The following is a 19,294-nucleotide window of genomic DNA, read 5'->3' as shown; positions in this document are numbered from 1 at the left end:
CTTCAAACTAGCTTCAAACAAGCATTGTGTATGTTTCTTTCTTCCTTAAGATGGGTATATGCCAAATTTTCAGACACTATCATTAGAAGAGAAGCAAAAATTGGCCAAACAACAAGAGCAGCAGCGAATGATGAAGGCCACTAAACCACTGGAAGCGAAGTCTTCATTGGGGAAGACTGGTACACTTTCACAAGGACCCAAGGATTTGACATCTAGTCTTCTGCAATCTAATTTGAGTAATACACCCACAAAACAAACATTGAATAGCTCCCTAAGTGGAAATCCCGTTTCAGCATTTTCTAGTAGTTCTATGAATTCCGCCTCGCCGTTTCTGTCCTCAAATTCCTTGACAAGTTCTTCTCAATCAGGCTTCAATACCAATGCTTCAACAGGAAATCTAGGTCAGCAGAAGAAAGTTGACCTTTCATCCTTTGACACTTTACTATCAAATGGTTCACCTAAGCCAAAAAATTCAATGAATGAATTTGCTCAAATAAGAACTTCAACGCCTAATAGTGGATCATTGTTGGGTCGGGGAATGGGAAATGGGCCAAACATGATGGGAACCAATCAAGGCATGATGGGAACCAATCAAGGCATGGTGGGAATCAATCAAGGTATGATGGGAACCAATCAGAATATGATAGGAACCAATAGAGGCATGATGGGAACGAACCAAGGCATGATAGGTAATATGAGCATGAATGCTTCAGGCATGATGGGAAATCAGCATTTCCCCAGTCAACAGAGCATGATGGGGCAAAGCATGCAAACAGGTAACATGACACCTGGGTTTGGAGGGCAGCAATTGGTCAGTGGTGGATATCCTCAACCAATGAATTCAGGTTTTGGCCATGGTGGATCTGGTTTTCAAGGACAGATGTTTCAGACCCCAGGTATAGGTGGGCAAATGATGCAGCCTCAGTCCATGACTGGCCAAAGTTTGATGTCAAACACTTCTTCTACATCCAGGAGTTCACTTGATGACCTTCTTGGCTAGATTGAATGACTTTCAGAGATTAGTTAGTTAGATTAGGTTAGTTTGCCATTCATCAATTATAGAAATGCACAGAAAATGGACAGAATAATATCAATTTAAGAAGCCAACTAGATATTATGTTTGAGGTATTTGAACATATGTTTGGGAAAAAAATCATATCAAGATGGCGTCCAAATTTGTTGTTGTTGATGATTTCCTAGGGGTGATGTATGCATTATTATGTGGAATGACCTCGTGTAAAACGATGTGTTTTCTGTAAAAGATAACTGTACATTCCATACCCTTAAGTGCTCATTGTTGTGCAAATATTTTGTATTAAAAACAGGAGATCGTTGGGACACACATATCTGTAAAAGTACCAGCAGTGACAAAAGTACCAGCAGTGACATTTAACGGATATATGATTATGTCTGTTTCATCAAAGCTGAAGAGATAATACTTTTAAACAACGGGCAAGCAATTGTTAGGTTCAAAAGATACATATTTTTGTAATGCAAATGTACACAGGGCTTACTCTGCCAATCGCCAAATTAGCCAATGGCTACAAATTGACTTATTTGGTTTAGAAAATTCTATTTGGCTACAACTTTTTCTTCATTAATACTTATAAAATAGCCCAAAATAGAAAAATTTCGCCATAGCAAAGCCAACCTGGCTTAAGAAATATTTGAGCCAGGGGAAGCCCGGTGTACATTAAATAAGGAGTCATCTCTTGTTACAGAGAAAAAAAGAACTTATTTCTTTTATTAAAATAGCCATATTAATTGCTTATGTTGTATCCAAACACTGCCTGCAGCATTGTTCATGTTATATGTTTCAATACAATTTCAGACATATGACCGTCTTAACATATGAAATGCCCTGCAATCCAATTTTAGTCAGACAAACAAGTGCCCTCCCAGATGTTTGTGTACCTGATAATTTGCAAGCCTAGACAGGGCACTCAAAAGTTGTCAGCACTAGAATAGACATCTTACTAAGGCCAGGATAATGAGATAATTAATTAATTGTTTAATATTCCTTAAAATGACAGATTGTCACAATGAGTATGTTAATAAAATATATAGATTCATTTAATTGTAGTCAATTAGTTTTTGTATCTGTTTTCAAACTGTACAATCATAATCCAGGAAAACATGCATTTTGGGAGGATAGTATCTGTGGTATCATTTGTTTGGGAGAGCTTTCTCTAGGCTGTCATATGTTTAGGAGGTCATGTTCTCGGGTGGTTTATGTTCAAGAGGGCAAATTATAAGGGTGGCAAGAGTTCAGGAGGGCAAATATCCAGGATGGTGTATGTTTATGAGGGGAAATGTTTGGTTTGAATGCGTCTAGGAAGCAAATGTCTAGGGTGGTGAAAGTCAGGAAGGACAAATGACTGCATATGAGTAAGTTATTTGGGAGAGCTCATGTCTTTGGATGTCATATATGATGTCATATATTGTTAAAGCTTTATAACACTTATAATGCACCCTTCTAAGAAGCAGGGGTAAAGTTATTTGCATTTGTCCATCATTTTGATGGTCAGTCTGTATACCTTTTGTTTTTAAGAGTCATACCTTGAGAAAACTCTTACCTTCAACCATACAAATTAAAATAATGATTTCTTGGGTCAAAAGGAAGAACTCTATTGATTTTCGAGTCAAGGGCCAATGTCAAACGGGCTTGTAAATTTGTTTTGCTTGCTATCTTGGGAATGCTTTGATAAAAAATCAAGCAAGTTGGTGAAGTAGCATTGTTTTTTAAGATAGGAATTCAGAAGTTACCAGATCAAAGGTCAAGGTCACATTGGCTTGTAACAGGAAGTTAATTGTGGCACTTCATTATGAGAAATTCGAACCAATAATCATACCGTTAGGTATTGTGTTCTCATTTGGTTAAAGATGACTCATTTTGAATTTCAGCTCGCTTGCCAAAAGGGTAGGTCACATATGCTTGTATGTAGAAATCGGTGTCTGCATATTGAAAGCTTTGACCTCAAATCATCTTAATTGGTATGCAGTTTAGTTATGAAGACAGACTGACGTCTTTTTATCAAGAGTTGAATTCACAGGGACTTTCAACTAAACCTCAGTCTCTACACCATGTTTTGGGAACCTTTTTAACAAATCATGCATATTGGTAGTGGTAACTTGAGTGCAAAAGAAGATACCTACCTTATTTGAGGTCAAAGGTCAAGGTCACAGGAGCTTCTGACATGATCATTGTTTACGCACTATATCTAGAGAATTCTCTTGGTCATATAATTTAGTATGCTCATTAGTATTAATGAAGGATAAACCCTTATGGTTATGATAAACCTCTAATGATTAAAGGTGAAGGTTACAGGGAAAACTTTGCTCTAAGTTTGGGCAATCCTTTACAAACATGTTATTTGTAGATTATCATTGAAGCTTGTGTGCAATATAGTGCATAAAATGGAAAGTGTTGTATGTGAGTTATTCATCAGAAGTTCATCTTGAAATGTCAGACTTATACTAGGAATGTGTTCATACTTAATCATTTCTTGTTCACCATGGCACAGGTGATATGGAAGCATGAATAAAATAATATAATAAATCTGTAAATGCATATAAATGAAGACAACCTTATGTTGAAAATTTAATCAAATGGTTTTTATAGTGATACGGATAATTATAGCATGGATGCTGTAACATGACACTGACATTGAAAGATTATTATTATTTATAGTAATAACATGACCCAATAAATATAGATTAACAACTTTAAAATAAATACATTTAGGTAGGGCCTATAGTTTTTTGTTTTAAGTTTTTCGTATGAACAAGCTGGAATAAAGTGGTCTATTAAGCATAATGCATTTATGTCGCTGATTAAGAAAGTAAGTTACAGAATACAGTTTGTATGAGTAAATGTTACAGTATACTTCATAATTGAGATACACAACGCTTTACTCTTAAAAAGCATCAACTCAATTTACTGATAGACCTGTTTTCAGTTAAGGACACTCATAGTTATTCTTGTCTCTACCTGTGTGCAGGGAAAGCATTGCTGTTCACTTTTATATTTCACTGTTGTTTTTTTATTTCTTAAATGCATAAAGCTTAAAATGGTCTTTAAGAAAATGAATAATGATTTGGGCTACCTGGGGTGCAAAAATATTGACCTTTTTGACTAAAGTTGAAGGTTTAATATATTGTGCCCTAAATGATGTTATATCAAGTTCATTTTAGGTCCATATGAATGTTTCTGAGCAGGTATATTGGTACATTTGCACACAAGCATGTTCTGCATATAGCCCTTGTTTGCTTTTACTTTATTTCTTTTCAAAATATGTTTGCACTCATGCTAGTGAAATACCAGACTCGTTTTTTGTAGAGTTTTTATATATTTGTTTTGTTGAACATATTGAATGCAACTTAATAATGTGTATTATCCTGTCACATGCCTTTAAATCAGCCCGATAACCAGGTAACCTAATATCCCAAAAGATATTAGGCTAGATGACCACGTGACCTCGAATATCCGTCACTTGCTATCCGCGCATGCGCATGCAACTACTATTTTCTATTAATAAAATATACTTTTTTTCTATTCATAAAATACCAAATACATGTAAAGAACTGTTTGTTTAAACATTATTATTGAAACAGCATAATTTCGTCTTTGTGTATTGAATTAATAACAAGTAACTCGATTTCTGTGTGTCTTAACAAGATGGAAGCTAGCCTAAGCGCTTTGCCTGACGTGACGTCACCATGTTTTTTTTCGCGCGTGATGTTTACCATATTAAATATTTAAACACAAAATACTCGAAAACTAGATATTTAAGAAACATTTCAACGAATGTTGTAAATGTGACAGGATAAATAGAATAATAGGTTGGTGACGTGGATGGAGAATGGTTATCTGGCTCAATGGAGGATCATTTCGGGTTCGCCTTCGGCTCACCCGATAAATTCCTCCGACTTGCCAGATAACCATTCTCCATCCACGTCATCAACCTATTATTCTCTAAATCTCCATTGAGGTGGGCTGTGCAATACGCAATTTTGAATACAACTTTCAGATTAAAACTGTGTATATAAGACATTTTACTTCTGTTGTGTTTTAGAATTTTATATGTTTAAAAACATACTTCAATAAGTAGGAGTTTTTGTTTGTTTATTGTTAATTTTGTTGTAATAATATTGTCAGATCACTTGTTATTTCTGTAACATTTTTTATTATTGATGAGAAGAATGGGTAAATCATAGTTTGTTACTTTTATGTCCCCAGTAGGGTGGCATGTAGCAGTTGAACTGTCCGTCAGTGTGTCAGTCAGTCTGTCCGTCTGTCCGAAAAAAACTTTAACATTGGCCATAACTTTTAGACTATTGAAGATAGCAACTTGATATTTGGCATGCATGTGTATCTCATGGAGCTGCACATTTTGAGTGGTGAAAGGTCAAGGTCAATGTCAGCCTTCAAGGTCAAATGTCAAATTTATGGCGTCTGTCCATCCGAAAACTAACATTGGCCTTAACTTTTTCAATATTGAAGATAGCAACTTGATATTTCGCATGCATGTGCATCTCACGGAGCTGCACATTTTGAGTGGTGAAAGGTGAAGGTCAAGGTCATCCTTCAAGGTCAAATGTCTAATATATGGCATATGTCTGTCCTTCCAAAAACTTTAACATTGGCCATAACTTTTTCACTATTGAAGATAGCAACTTTATTTTTGGCATGCATGTGTATCTCATGGAGCTGAACATTTTGAGTGGTGAAAAGTCAAGGTCATCCTTCAAGGTCAAATGTCAAATATATGGCGTCTGTCCGTCCAAAATCTTTAACATTGGCCATAACTTTTTCAATATTGAAGATAGCAACTTGATATTTGGCACGCATGTGTATCTCATGAAGCTGCACATTTTGAGTGGTGGAAGTTCAAGGTCAAGGTCATCCTTCAAGGTCAAAGGTAAAAAAATAATAATATAATAATAATTTCAAAATGGCGTTCTCATGAAGCTGCACATTTTGAGTGGTGGAAGTTCAAGGTCATCCTTCAAGGTTAAGGTCATCCTTCAAGGTCAAAGGTAAAAAAAAAATCAAAGCGGCGTTATCATGAAGCTGCACATTTTGAGTGGTGGAAGTTCAAGGTCATCCTCCAAGGTCAAGGTCATCCTTCAAGGTCAAAGGTAAAAAAAATATTTTTTTCAAAGCTGCGTTCTCATGAACCTGCACATTTTGAGTGGTGGAAGTTCAAGGTCAAGGTCATCCTTCAAGGTCAAGGTCATCCTTCAAGGTAAAAGGTAAAAACAAGAATAATTTCAAAGCGGCGTTATCATGAAGCTGCACATTTTGAGTGGTGGAAGTTCAAGGTCAAGGTCTTCCTTCAAGGTCAAGGTCATCCTTCAAGGTCAAAGGTTAAAAATAAAATAAAAATCAAAGCGGCGTTCTCATGAAGCTGCACATTTGGAGTGGTGGAAGTTCAAGGTCAAGGTCATCCTTCAAGGTCAAAGGTAAAAAAAAAAATCAAAGCGGCACAATAGGGGGCATTGTGTTTCTGACAAACACATCTCTTCTTTGTTCTACATTTAGGTTCACATCTATAGAATGTTCTGAATGTGTTTGTTTTAAATGTTATTGATTTTATCTATATTTAAATATATATTTATTGTTAACATGTTGCTACTTATAACAACTGTGATTACATATATTGGGGGATTTGAACTAATGTAATGTTATGTGATGGATAAACCTAAATTATGCGAACACAATCAAGTGTTTTTACTTTCTCTTGTAATTTGACTATGGATTTGTTGGAAGTTGCCTTGTTAAATTGTTTTGTAAGGAGCATACTGTGGCATAAAGAAGAAGAGACCACAAAAACTGTAACTCCCTCACTCAGAAATCCTTCTCAACTAGATTGTCTCCTTTGTTTTATGCAGTGCATAACAATGTGAACAAATCTTTAAAGTATTTAAGGGATTTGAAAGAAACTATTAAGAGATTCGCAAGGAAAAGCATGCTACAGGGCACAGAACTATTTTTGATTCGTGGATGTTTTCTCATTTACAATGTTAATAGCTAATCCTATTTAAGCTGAGACAAATAGCAGATCATAAAAGATATAAAAGTTGTGGTTGAGTCGTGGATACGGTCATTTTGATGATTATATAGCTGTCTTACTCCTAACCATTTACTGAGGTATATATATGAATTGTTCAATGTTTAATAAAAAAAATTTAAGCATGTTTGGCAACTTTGCTTGTCTGATAACAAACAATTATCCTAAATTCTGGTGGTATACTAGATAACTAGTATGAGTTTAAAGAAGTTATATGCTAATTTGAATTTTTAAATCTGATTTGCTAATTAATTTAGCTTAAATCATTTATTTAACACATAAAGCTAAAATGGCATTTCAATTGTATGTTTATTTTTTAAACATAACAAAGAAAAGTATTTAAATATGTTAACACAACAATAAAAGGGTGTTAGTATGAACAGGAGCAGCAACAAGTGGTGAGACAGACCGATATCATAGCTTCATATGTTTTTACTTAGATATTTAGTATTTAACGTGACCTCTGGGGAGGGGAGAAGTGTTACACGCAACATGTTTTCTTAGGATGGTTTACATTTGAGCCCAATTATTTCAAAATCCATAAATACAGGAAAAAATGGCTAAAACAAAACATTTTTTTACATGTTTTATGGCTAAAATTTGACCTTCAACCTTTAAGTGTGACCTTGACCTCTGAGGAATGGAGGCAGGTGTTATGGGCAAGTATGTTTTTTTTGTCAAATTTGGTGCTGCATTGGCTATAATCTCAAAATTATTATTGCAAACTAACTGCGTATAATTCCCCATTGAACATGTCACAACTAATTATTATTGTAAAGTTATGGCTGAGAAGGGAAGTTTCACACAGATGGACAGACCCACAGACAGACTAAGTGCTTCTTGATTAGGGTGGTATAATTAATAATAAATCTTATTATTATTATTTACAAGTAGTTATGTATTAAATCCCCATTGTTTTTTATGCCCCCGGATCGAAAGATCAGGGGCATGTTGTTTTTGGCCTGTCTGTCATTCATTCATTGTGTGTGTCCCAAAACTTTAACCTTGGTTAAAGTTTTGCAAAAACTTTTGCATTATTGAAGATAGCACCTTGATATTTGCCACGCATGTGTATCTCTTGGAGCTGCACATTTTGAGTGGTGAAAGGTAAAGGTCATCCTTCTAGGTCAAATATATGGCTTCAAAGCAGCGCAATAGGGGGCATTGTGTTTCTGACAAACACATCTCTTGTTTAAATACCAGTAGTTTGTATAATCAAAGTTTGACAATGCACTTTCAGCGAACATATTACAAAACATTTAAAAATTACATGTACATAATATAAATGTATTTATGTTTACCAGAAAAATACACAAACAATCTTGATAACAGACAAATACATTCAGGTATTAATATTTTTCAGATGTTGCAAGGATTCCCTCCCGTCTGGTACTTTAAACTTGAATAGTTCATTTGGGTCTAAGTGCTCGCCATAAAACTTTGCGGCCATGTCACGACTTTGTACGACTTTCTGAGGCATCTCTTTCTTTCTCCTAGCTTCGTGCTTCAGAAGGTTTTGTTGAAGCTGGGTTGGCATTTTTCTGTAAGATTTTTTTTTATGAATTAAAAAAAATATTTTTTTTTTTTTAGAAATTAAACAAAAACACAATTATTAGCTCAGATAAAATATGTCCTTTGCATGTCTCACACACAGCAAGCAGATCTATGACAAATAATCCCCATGATAATTTCAACAGTCCATATTCTAAGTAATTTTTCATTCAGCTGTCAGATTACTGTGACAATATTTACTATGTTGGTGACAGAAGCTTAAATATTTCAAACAATTATAACATATTGAAAATCTTATGACAAAATAATTATACGTTAACCAATGACTGAGTAATCAAATAATCTATTTGTATTTAAAAGAATGTTTGCACGATTATCCAATCAATTGAAATCCTGGGACAAATAATGTAAAGAAAGTTTGAAGATGGATTAATCTATGTTTTGCAACTGATGAATAAATGCATGCAAAAGAATTGTTAAACATGTGATACTTCCTACTTTTAAATGCCAAAATTGCTTCGAAATGTGCTTTTACCCTTAAAGGATTAGTATTTTTTGGAGAACAGTTTTGTTGAGACAAGTAACAGAGCTGGAGCATTTGAATTCCCTGAGGTGTTCTCATTCCAAAATCCCACCCCTGACACTCTGTATTCCTTTACAAATCATACACAAAGCAATTCTTACAGGAATGGTGGTACTGGGTTCTTGTATGCTGTGGTGCCTGCATTGGTAATGTTTCTCTCCACAGGAGCCGGAGGATGCATGGTGTCCCACTGCACCTGCTTGTACTTAGCGAAGCACTGCGGGCAAGGGTCCTCGTTCTTAACTGAAATACATAAGTACAAAATAATCTTTAATATCATATGCTTCACCCATCTGAAACAACTGCATGTAAATGATCTGGACAATGTACTTAAAGACTTCACCATAGAATACCAAAGGTTGTATGAAATTGTGTATGTCTGATGAGATTAACAACACTAGTTCTGCATGTGCTTATTTATGTCTTTTTATATAAGGGCAAAGAGTAGGGAAAATATTGAACAATTCAATTACAATTACCATTTGCTGATTGTCAATTGATTAGTAAGTTTAAATTTTAGTCATCCATAAAAACAAACATGGCTGCATAACCTTATGCATACCAATAAGAACCTTAAAAGTAAAAAATAATAATTTGGGACTGTATATAATCTCAAGTGCAAAAGGCAACAACAAGCCTTAATGCTGCCAAAATTCATGGCAACCCAAATACATTTTGTTACGTTAATTTATACATAGAGATCATTTAACCCTTTCCCACTTAGGCACCTATTTTGACGCATCTGTAGTCCCTAAAAAAGTTAAAGTTAATGTAAGACCTTTCCTACTAGATTCAAGTTAATAAGGCTTCAATGCCAACATTGAGATACTGATGAGCAGCAAACAGCATAAATCCTGAACAGACTGCGAGTTACTCACACTGTTTGCTGCTCACCATTATCTAAATTAAGGGTTGGAAATGAAGACTTTAAAACTTGAATCAAGTCAGAAAGATCTTCAATGAAATTTAACCCTCTAAGGGACTATATACACGTCAAAATATGTATTTCAATGGTAAAGAGTTAAGAATGTAATAAAGATGTTCTAGTGTACCTCCTTTCTCCATGAGTAGAGGATGTCCAAACTTGCGGGCAGTGTCAAGGGGCGTGTCCCCCTTAATGTTCTGGATGTCTATCTCCCCATCATGCTGCAGGAAGCAGTTCAGGCAGCCGGGGAATCCCCCTTCGCATGCATAGTGGCCTGGCGTGTTACCAAAGTCTGGGGTTCAAGAATAAACCATTTTCATTGTATGCCCATATTTGTTAACATTTTTTTAGGTATGAACATCAACATCACAGGGATTTACTGGATTTATTTTTCGAAAAACCATGGCTGTTATCTGTATGATGAAAAAAAAATATATTAGAATACGTTAAAATGTCAGCTTTCTGCCTTATAAGATAGATTTCAGTTTTAAAGGTTCATAATGATGGTATTGACAGAATCTGGGGTACAAGATTGTACTGAATTTCCTTTAAAAGGTGCAAAATTCTTTCAGACATTTTCTTTTCAATGTAATTTGTTGATTAACAAGACATTCTAGCCAGGCAAACAATATGGAGGCGCCCCTAATACGGCAGGCCTCATAACTTCTGTATGTTTTTATAAATGTATATTAGCAATATACATGAATGAACATCTATGGTTTAAAGTGAAACTATAATTATCCCCGCCAAAATTTGGGAAGGGGATATAGTAATAGTCTCCATCTGTCTGTCCGTCCGTCCTTTAATCCGAAACTTTGTCCACAGCATAACTCCAAATCTATTCAATTGATTTACTTTTAACTTAGAATATAAACAGATGGCAACTAGGAGAAGTGCAGTGACCAAGAACCATAACTCTATCTACCTTAGTTTTTTTAATTATCTCCCTTTATATAATTTTAAAATAAATTTTCGTCCGGAGAATTACTCTTAATGTACTAAAGGGATTTATTTGAAACTTGAAATATAAACAGATGGCAAGTAGAAGAAGTGCAGTGACTAAGAACCATACCTCTATCTACCTTAGTTTTTTAATTATCTCCCTTTATTAACTTTCCAAGAAATTTTTTGTCCGGAGCATAACTCTAAATCTACTTGAAACTAGAAATATCAATAGATGGCAACTAGGAGAAGTGCACTGAAAATGAACCATAACTCTATCTGCCATAGTTTTTTAATTATCTCCCTTTATTTAATTTCATAGTAAATTTGTATCCATTTTGTCCGAAGCATAACTCCAAAACTACTGAAGGGATTAACTCTAAATCTACTGAATGGATTAACTTGAAACTTCAAACATAGACAGATGACAACTAGGAAGAGTGCCGTGACCAAATACAATAACACTATCTACCTTAGTTTTTGAATTATCTCCCTTTATTTAATTTCAAAGTAAATGTTTGTCCTTCGCATAACTCTAATTCTATATAAGGGATTCACCATGGGAGAACACTGGATCATTATTTATGTGCCAGAAAATTTCCAGCAACACGTCGGCACCATTCCAGTACCAATAAGACCACATGTTGACTTGGATTAACATATAGATATATAAGGTCAGTGCTTATGACATTCATATAATTTCACACTAAATTTTGTTCAAAGCATATATCCTGGTCTATGAAAGAGTTCAACATGAAAATAAAAATATATCAAGGACAAGTGTAGTGTCCCACAACCATAACTATGTATTTTAGCTTTTCAAGTTTTAATCTCTCCCTTTATCTTATTTTACAATAATATTTTAATTTGAACACTCAAGTATTCACTGTAAAATGAATAGATGAATTTAATGAAAAATACAGTGATTAAGAACAGTAACTGTTTATAGTCTTCTTTTTTAATTACCTCCCTTTCTTTCATTTCCATATATTTTATTCTCTACAGCATAACTCCAACACTATATAACTAATGGATCATTGAAATATAAATAGATGACACAGGTACCATGTTTTACAATTATTATTCTACTCTCTAAACCAAATGTTCTCATACAAGCAATCACATTTCGGCAGGGATGACCATGTTAACATGGCTCTTGTTGTAATTGAAAGACAATGATCAACAGACACTATAAGATGTAGCCAAGATCCTGAGGCACATATACGTTATGTATCATGTCTATATGTAGTATTGGCCCTCATAATGAATACATACGAATTTTCGAAGAGAACAAATACGAAAACACGCATGTGTTCTATGTCAATCTAAAGTTGAATATGTATTCTTGGACATAACGATGAAAACTGCAGTTAAATCGACATTGTTTTGACAAATTACTTGCTAGACTAAGCTAGTAGACTAGTAATCTGTATCATGTACAATGTTTCTCATTATATCGACCCATCTGATTGCTTGCTAAGGTTTGTTAAATATGCGCATGTACTTTTTCTATAAATAGTATCTTAATGGGAAAATAAAACAACTGCTAATGTTGTTTTGAAATTTGTTTAAATTTATTTAAAAATAAGCAGCATTTAAAACATTTGATAAAGCTACTTTTAAAACATAAACAAACAAACAAACATAATTATGTGTTAGGTAAATTAAAAAATCATAGCATCACCTTGGAATAAACATGACCTACTTTCCAATGAACAATGGAAATCATGAAAATGATCGTCGTAAATGTCTTGGATAACCATCAAATAAATTAAAACTGCTAAACATTGAAAAAACATTAACTTTCCAGCCCTTCTTGAGGGTTTTTCAATAAAGTCACAATACTTTGAAGAGGGCCCATTCTATGAGAATAAGGGATAAAGCTGATACAACAGTTTCACCCTTAACAACAAATCCTAACTATGTTTCTTACTAAACAGTCTCGTAAAAACTGTGATTAACCCTAAGCTATCTAGCCAAAGAGTATGTTTTATCCTAAATATTCTATCGATAGCCAAACTCTATTTCACCCAATTTAGCCATACTATGTTTTAACCTTAAAGAATCTATTCCAACCGTGTTTTATTCTCAACAGTCTTGCCCAACTCTGTTTTACTCTCATCAATTTAGACAAACTGTGATTTATCCATAACAGTCTTGCCAATCATTGTTTTAACCCTAAAGAATCAAGGCAAACTGTGTTTTATTCTTTACACTATTGCCAAACTCTATTTTACAAATTATACCAACTACATGTATCAACATTGAGTTAACATTGAGCTGGGTCGTATTAAGACGAATGTGCAAGAGCAACTTGACTCATTTAAGGAGAAAATTACTGAAGAGTTACAAGAAGTCAGTGAAAAGTGTTCCTCAGTCACGGCTGCAGCTGGCGGACCCAGTGGTGGTCAAGATATCTCAAAGAATTTGGCAATTCGTGGCCTTCCCTATCATGAGGGAGAAAATCTGAACAGTAAAGTGAATTCTATGTTCAAAGACGTAATGAAATGTGATGTGCAAGTATGCAACACACAGAGAAAGACAAGTGCTAACAGTTCCAAGCCGGGTGTTGTTATTGCTACCATGCAGTCACAAGAAGATAGGCAGAAAGTGTTGAAAAACAAGTCAAAGCTGAACGAAAGCAGAACTTATTCTGATGTTTACATCCAGTGCGATCAATCGCGAGAAGAGCGTTTGATGATGAGTAACTTTAGAACCTTAGTTGACGCAATGAATGCCGAGGGGGTGAGTGTTCGAGGGAATCGTGTGGTGCGAAACAGGCCAATGTCGAGTGATGACAGGCAGAACCAAGGAACTAGTCATTCACAGGGTGATGGCTCACAGCGCAACACTGGGTGGAATGGTCCTCGTGGTGCTCCTCGACGCGGTGGGTCTTCTGGGCGTGGTACCAACAGTGATCGTGGATGGCAAAGAGCACAGCAGAACAGAGGAAGACGAGGAGGAAACAATTATTAGTTAAAAACAGGCTTTTGGAATGTTCATGGTTGGAGCAGTTCGAGCTCTAGTGACAATTTTATTTTACGTGAACAATGTATTAAGCATTTGAACCTTGATTTAATTGGGATTGCTGAGTCTCATTTAAAGAACTTTAATAGTATTGATGTTTCTGATTATACATGGTTTGGTAATAATCGTAAAAATATTCATGTGAATGCAAGAACTGGTTCTGGTGGAGTTGGGTTTTTGGTCCGTAACAGTGTTCTAGATGTTTTTGATGTATCTATTTTAAATAACTCCACAGATGGTATATTATGGCTGAAATTTGTACACAAAAATGATAACTTTTGCTTTTTACCATGTGTTTGTTATCTTCCTCCAGAAAACTCTGCTAGGCATGTAGATGCAACTGCCTTTTTTGACACAATACTTGTAAACTTATATGAATATCAAAACCTAGGTCTGCCTTTTATTTGTGGAGACTTTAATAGTCGTTGTGGCGATTTGGAGGACTTCATAGCAGGTGTTGATAATATTATTGAGAGAGATGTGATAGACTTTAAAACAAACAAATATGGAGATCTTTTTATTGATTTTTTAATTAACTGCAATTTTTGCATGTTAAATGGACGTAATACAGTCCATAATGATTACACGTCAATTTCTGTAAAGGGTCAATCAGTTGTAGATTATTGCATAGTACCTTATGAATACTTGTCATTATATAGTCAGTTCTATGTGCATACAGTTGTTGATGTTATGAACAGTATTGAATTGCAGGATAGTATTGCTCCAACATGTGTCCCTGACCACTCTATTCTCACATGGGTTATGGAAATTGAATCCACTGACTTGGAATTTGCTACAGATAAGACTGGGTCAGTACAAAGTACAGATAAATTTGATTGCTCCAGAATTCCTAATGATTTTCTGCTAAACCAAGTTTTGGTAGGTCAGATTAACGACTGTATTTCTAACCTTGAACAGGGTTACAGAACACAATCAGACATAGATCAGGCATTTGGAGATTGGTGTGGTATTGTACGGGATGAAATGTATGATAAACTTCCGTTCAAAACGATTATTCATGATTCCTGTAGAAGAAAGCGCAGGTCTGGTAAGCCATGGTGGAGTAATGAATTAAGTAGTCTATGGTCAGATATGTGCAAAAAAGAGAAGTTATGGTTAAGATGTAACAATAAGCATTTAAAAGTTCAGCTTAAGACTGACTATATAAGGTCTAGGAGGTTTTTTGATAGAGCGGTACAAAAGGCCAAAAGACATTACTGGTTTTCTACACAGTCTAGATTATCTAACTTAGCTTCTGATAATGATGTAGAGTTTTGGAAGACTATTGGAACTTGTGGTGTTGGCCAGGAACGTAAGAAGGGTATTCCTCTTGAAGTTGTGTTAGACAATGGGACAGTTTCTTCAAAATTGGAGGATGTGTTGTTGAGATGGAAGAATGACTTTGCAAATCTTTTGAATCAATCTGTTAATTCAAATGTCGGCCAGCATACAAGTAGTTTTGATAATGTGTACCATGAGGAGTTGGATAGACCTTTTTCAGTTTTTGAGGTGAAAGCAGCTATTGACCGAGCCAAGTTGAATAAAGCGACGGGCATTGACCAAATTCCTAATGAAGTTCTTAAGAATGACATGTCTGTCTCCTTTTTGCATTCTTTATTCTGTGTATGTTATGAAACTGGTATGGTCCCATCAATGTGGGGTAAGAATATCATAAACCCTATCCCTAAGTCGAGCACTGCTGATAAGAGAGATCCTTTACAATATCGTGGTATTAGTTTGGCTTGTACTATGTATAAATTGTATGCAAGTATTTTGAACCATAGGCTGTCAAGCTGGTCAGAACTTAATGATAAAATAGAGGATGAACAGAACGGCTTTCGCAAAAAGCGCAGCACTTTAGATCATATCTCTGCACTGACCAATATTATAGATGTTCGCAAGAAGTTACATAAATCTACGTTTTGTTCATTTATTGATTTTAGACGTGCGTACGACGGTATTGAGCGGAATTTACTCTGGCAGAGGTTGAATAGTATAGGTGTCCCAACAAAAATGTTAGATGCAATCAAATCCTTGTATGCGTCGGTCTCCTCTTGTGTTCGTATAAATAGCCATTATACTGATTGGTTTGCAGTTACCACTGGTTTACGGCAAGGTTGTTCGTTGTCACCGTTGCTGTTTAATCTCTTCCTTAATGACTTATCGGTGCAGATTAAGGCGGTTGGTAAAGGTGTTTTGATTGAAGACGAGCTAGTTTGTATATTGTGCTATGCAGATGACCTTGTGTTGATTGCGGAAAACGAGCAAGATTTGCAATGCATGTTAGATGTATTAAGCCAATGGTGTACCTCGAATAGTATGGTGGTCAATGCAAATAAAAGTAACATTGTGCATTTCAGGCCAAACTCTGTGCCCAGATCTGAATTCAACTTCAAATGTGGTGTTCATGGATTAACTTATGTTGACAAATACTCCTATTTAGGTTTATTACTATCAGAACATTTGGACTTTAGTATTTCTGCCAAATCTGTTGCACAGAGTGCTAGTAGAGCACTTGGCTTACTTATTGCTAGATATAAAAGTATGGGTGGTATGTCATTTGCAGTTTATAGCAAGATGTACAATTCTACAGTGTGGCCAGTTATCTCATATGCATCAGCTATATGGGGCATACGGACATATGCATGTATAAATGCTGTTGAAAATAGGGCCCTACGCTTCTTTATGGGTGTTGGTAAATATACTCCATCAGCTGCATTAGCCGGTGATATGGGATGGCAACCACCTCTAGTTAAACAGTACAAACATGTTTGTAATTTGTGGCATAGATTTGGTAGTATGAATATGAACCGGGTCAATAGGAAGGTTTTTCAGTGGACTGTTAATACTGCTGGAGTTAAGTGTAAGAACTGGGTGTTCAGTGTGAAAATGATGTTTAAAGATTTGAATCTTGAAGAATTCTGTATTTATCCAGCTACTGTGTCTAAACAAACTTTTAGTGACAAGGTTGATAGTGCTATGTTCTGTAAGTTTAAAAGTGATTGGAAAGATACTGTATTACAACCAAATGCAATAAGAGGGAATGGCAGAAACAAGCTAAGAACCTATTGTCAATTCAAGAATGAATATTGTACAGAAGAGTATTGTAAGATGATATTACCATATAGACATCGTTCTGCTTTTGCTAAATTTAGATGTGGGGTAGCCCCAATTATGTTGGAAATTGGGCGTTATGCTAATGTGCCTGTTGAAAATAGATTCTGCCCTAATTGCACAACTTGTGTTGAATCAGAAACTCATGTTATGCTATACTGTCCACTTTATTCTGATATCAGGACCTCTCTTTTTGAAAAATGTCATACCATTACTGATTTTAACTCTATGTCAGATATAGAAAAGATGGTAGTTTTATTCTCCAACAAATTATTGATAAGAGATACTGCCAAAGCCTGCTACAATATTTTAATGACCAGAAATGCTTATTTGTATAGATAGGTTACACATTCTATATGGCATTTTAGTTTTTAGATTTTATCAATTATTTGTAGATAACATAAACAGACTACATTTTTGTACAATAAGGGAATAGGACCTTTGATTGTTGCTTTAAATTATTCCAACATGACACTCTGGAAGTAAATATCCTAACTAATACTTTTAAATTCTACACACAGGTTTCATGAGATTATTTTTATATTGAAACTATCAAAGGTCTCAATATTCCACTTATGCAATATTGTTTTATTGTTTTATAATCCATGTTTTATAATTTTAACATATTTGGTTAACTTTTAACTGATGCATAGTAATTGTGTTCTTGACTACTGTTATGTCTCTTATAAATCCATTATATGATTGGCACTGTAATTGATATGAATACTTTTATTGTTGTATATACTTGTACAGTGATGAGACAGAAATAAAGATAGAAATGTATCAATGCAAAATCTGTTTCCAATACAATCTCACATCTCTCAAATTAAACAGATTGAACATAAGAACCTAAAAAGTACTTAAATATACAATAAATATTTTTGAATCATTGTCTATCAGACATTGAAATAGAGAAAATGTGTAACACTGAATGATAAAATGATTTTGAATGTTTCTATGGTTCAATTACCTGTTAGGTAAAATTGAAGTGATCATACACGAGTCATAAAGATCCAATGGTTAAAAATCTGGTATTTACCTTTTTACACATAAGTCAATTTTCACATCCTTAAAAAAAGCACCTTTCATGTGCACTGTTGTTTTTTAATTTATCCTTTGAGGTTACTTTACCTCCGTTTTTGAGTTACAATGTTTCAACTCAAGGAATAATTCACAACAACAGTGCAATCAATTAAAGGGGCCTTTTCACAGATTTTGGCATGTATTTAAATTTTTCATTAAATGCTTTATTTTGATAAATGTAAGCATTGGATCTAAAAAGCTCCAGTAAAAATGAAGAATAAAATTAAAAAAAAAAGATAAAAAAGTAACCTCAACAGGGCTCAAATCACTGACCCCTGGTGTCCTGGTGTCAAAAGTCTATCGCCTAAACCACTCGGCCATCCATGCTCATACTATGATGATCGTATTTTATACTTTATATACGCAATTGTCGTAGCTTCACAAAATATAACGACAACAACAGAACTCTTCAAATTATTCAATCGTTTCGCGTTGCAACGCTTTATAATTTTCAGGTTTTTAAATCGTCAAAAGATGAATATAATGGATATTTTAGAGCATGGTAAATGTTCAGTATTGCTGTTTTCTCACAAATATCATAACTAAAACGAAAATGTGTGAATCTGAAACTATTTTTTTCAAATTTGTCAACTTACAAAAACGTGAAAAGGCCCCTTTAAGATAGAGAAAAGTTTCATGGCAACTTACAATCCTGGCTGTTAGGGTCTGCTCCCTTGTCCAGGAGCCAGTGAAGGACTTCCATAGAGCCATTCAGTGCTGCCTGAAATGGAGACATACTGGCATGATATCTTGTGTTCACCTAATAAGTGAATAATTAATCACAAGTTATAAAATCAAATAATGAACGATAAAGCTTATTATTAAATATTACTAAAGCAATCATCACGCTTTTAGTTCTAGAACAGTTCTAGACCACAATCAATTCATTATGCCAGAAATGGTGGCTAACCAAGTTGCAAGTTATTATCCAGTAAAGGCTAGTTATGGATCACTGGCCATGGGCATACATTTCTTGTCATAGATATTTCTGTTTCTATGGTGTAAAGTTGCAAGAGATTTGCCCGTGGGACCTAC

At 34.8% G+C, this 19,294-nt stretch overlaps 2 protein-coding genes across 6 annotated transcripts in view; one reads left to right on the top strand and one right to left on the bottom strand.

Moving 5' to 3' along the window:
• Window positions 1–8,087, top strand: part of LOC127846048 (SCY1-like protein 2) — a 41,696-nt gene extending 33,609 nt beyond the window's left edge. For 4 of the 5 annotated variants that reach the window (XM_052377250.1, XM_052377243.1, XM_052377228.1 and 1 more), the window contains exon 17: window positions 74–8,087. In XM_052377250.1, coding sequence (XP_052233210.1) covers window positions 74–1,000 — 927 coding nt within the window. In that variant the 3' untranslated portion in view covers window positions 1,001–8,087. The remainder of the gene's footprint in view (window positions 1–73) is intronic. The other variant, XR_008033452.1, reaches the window with a different exon arrangement.
• The window catches only part of LOC127846110 (serine/threonine-protein phosphatase 6 regulatory ankyrin repeat subunit B-like), a 25,026-nt gene continuing 13,095 nt past the window's right edge, over window positions 7,364–19,294 (bottom strand). Inside the window, exons 6-9 of the mRNA XM_052377289.1 lie at window positions 18,908–18,980; window positions 10,221–10,385; window positions 9,270–9,411; window positions 7,364–8,614 (exon numbers count right to left, since the gene is read on the bottom strand). Of these exons, the coding sequence (XP_052233249.1) occupies window positions 8,416–8,614; window positions 9,270–9,411; window positions 10,221–10,385; window positions 18,908–18,980 (579 nt within the window). The 3' untranslated portion in view covers window positions 7,364–8,415. The remainder of the gene's footprint in view (window positions 8,615–9,269; window positions 9,412–10,220; window positions 10,386–18,907; window positions 18,981–19,294) is intronic.

This window comes from Dreissena polymorpha, chromosome 1 (assembly GCF_020536995.1).
Source record: "Dreissena polymorpha isolate Duluth1 chromosome 1, UMN_Dpol_1.0, whole genome shotgun sequence".
Lineage (NCBI taxonomy): Eukaryota > Metazoa > Mollusca > Bivalvia > Myida > Dreissenidae > Dreissena > Dreissena polymorpha.
This window is presented reverse-complemented; position numbering and strand designations above follow the sequence as displayed.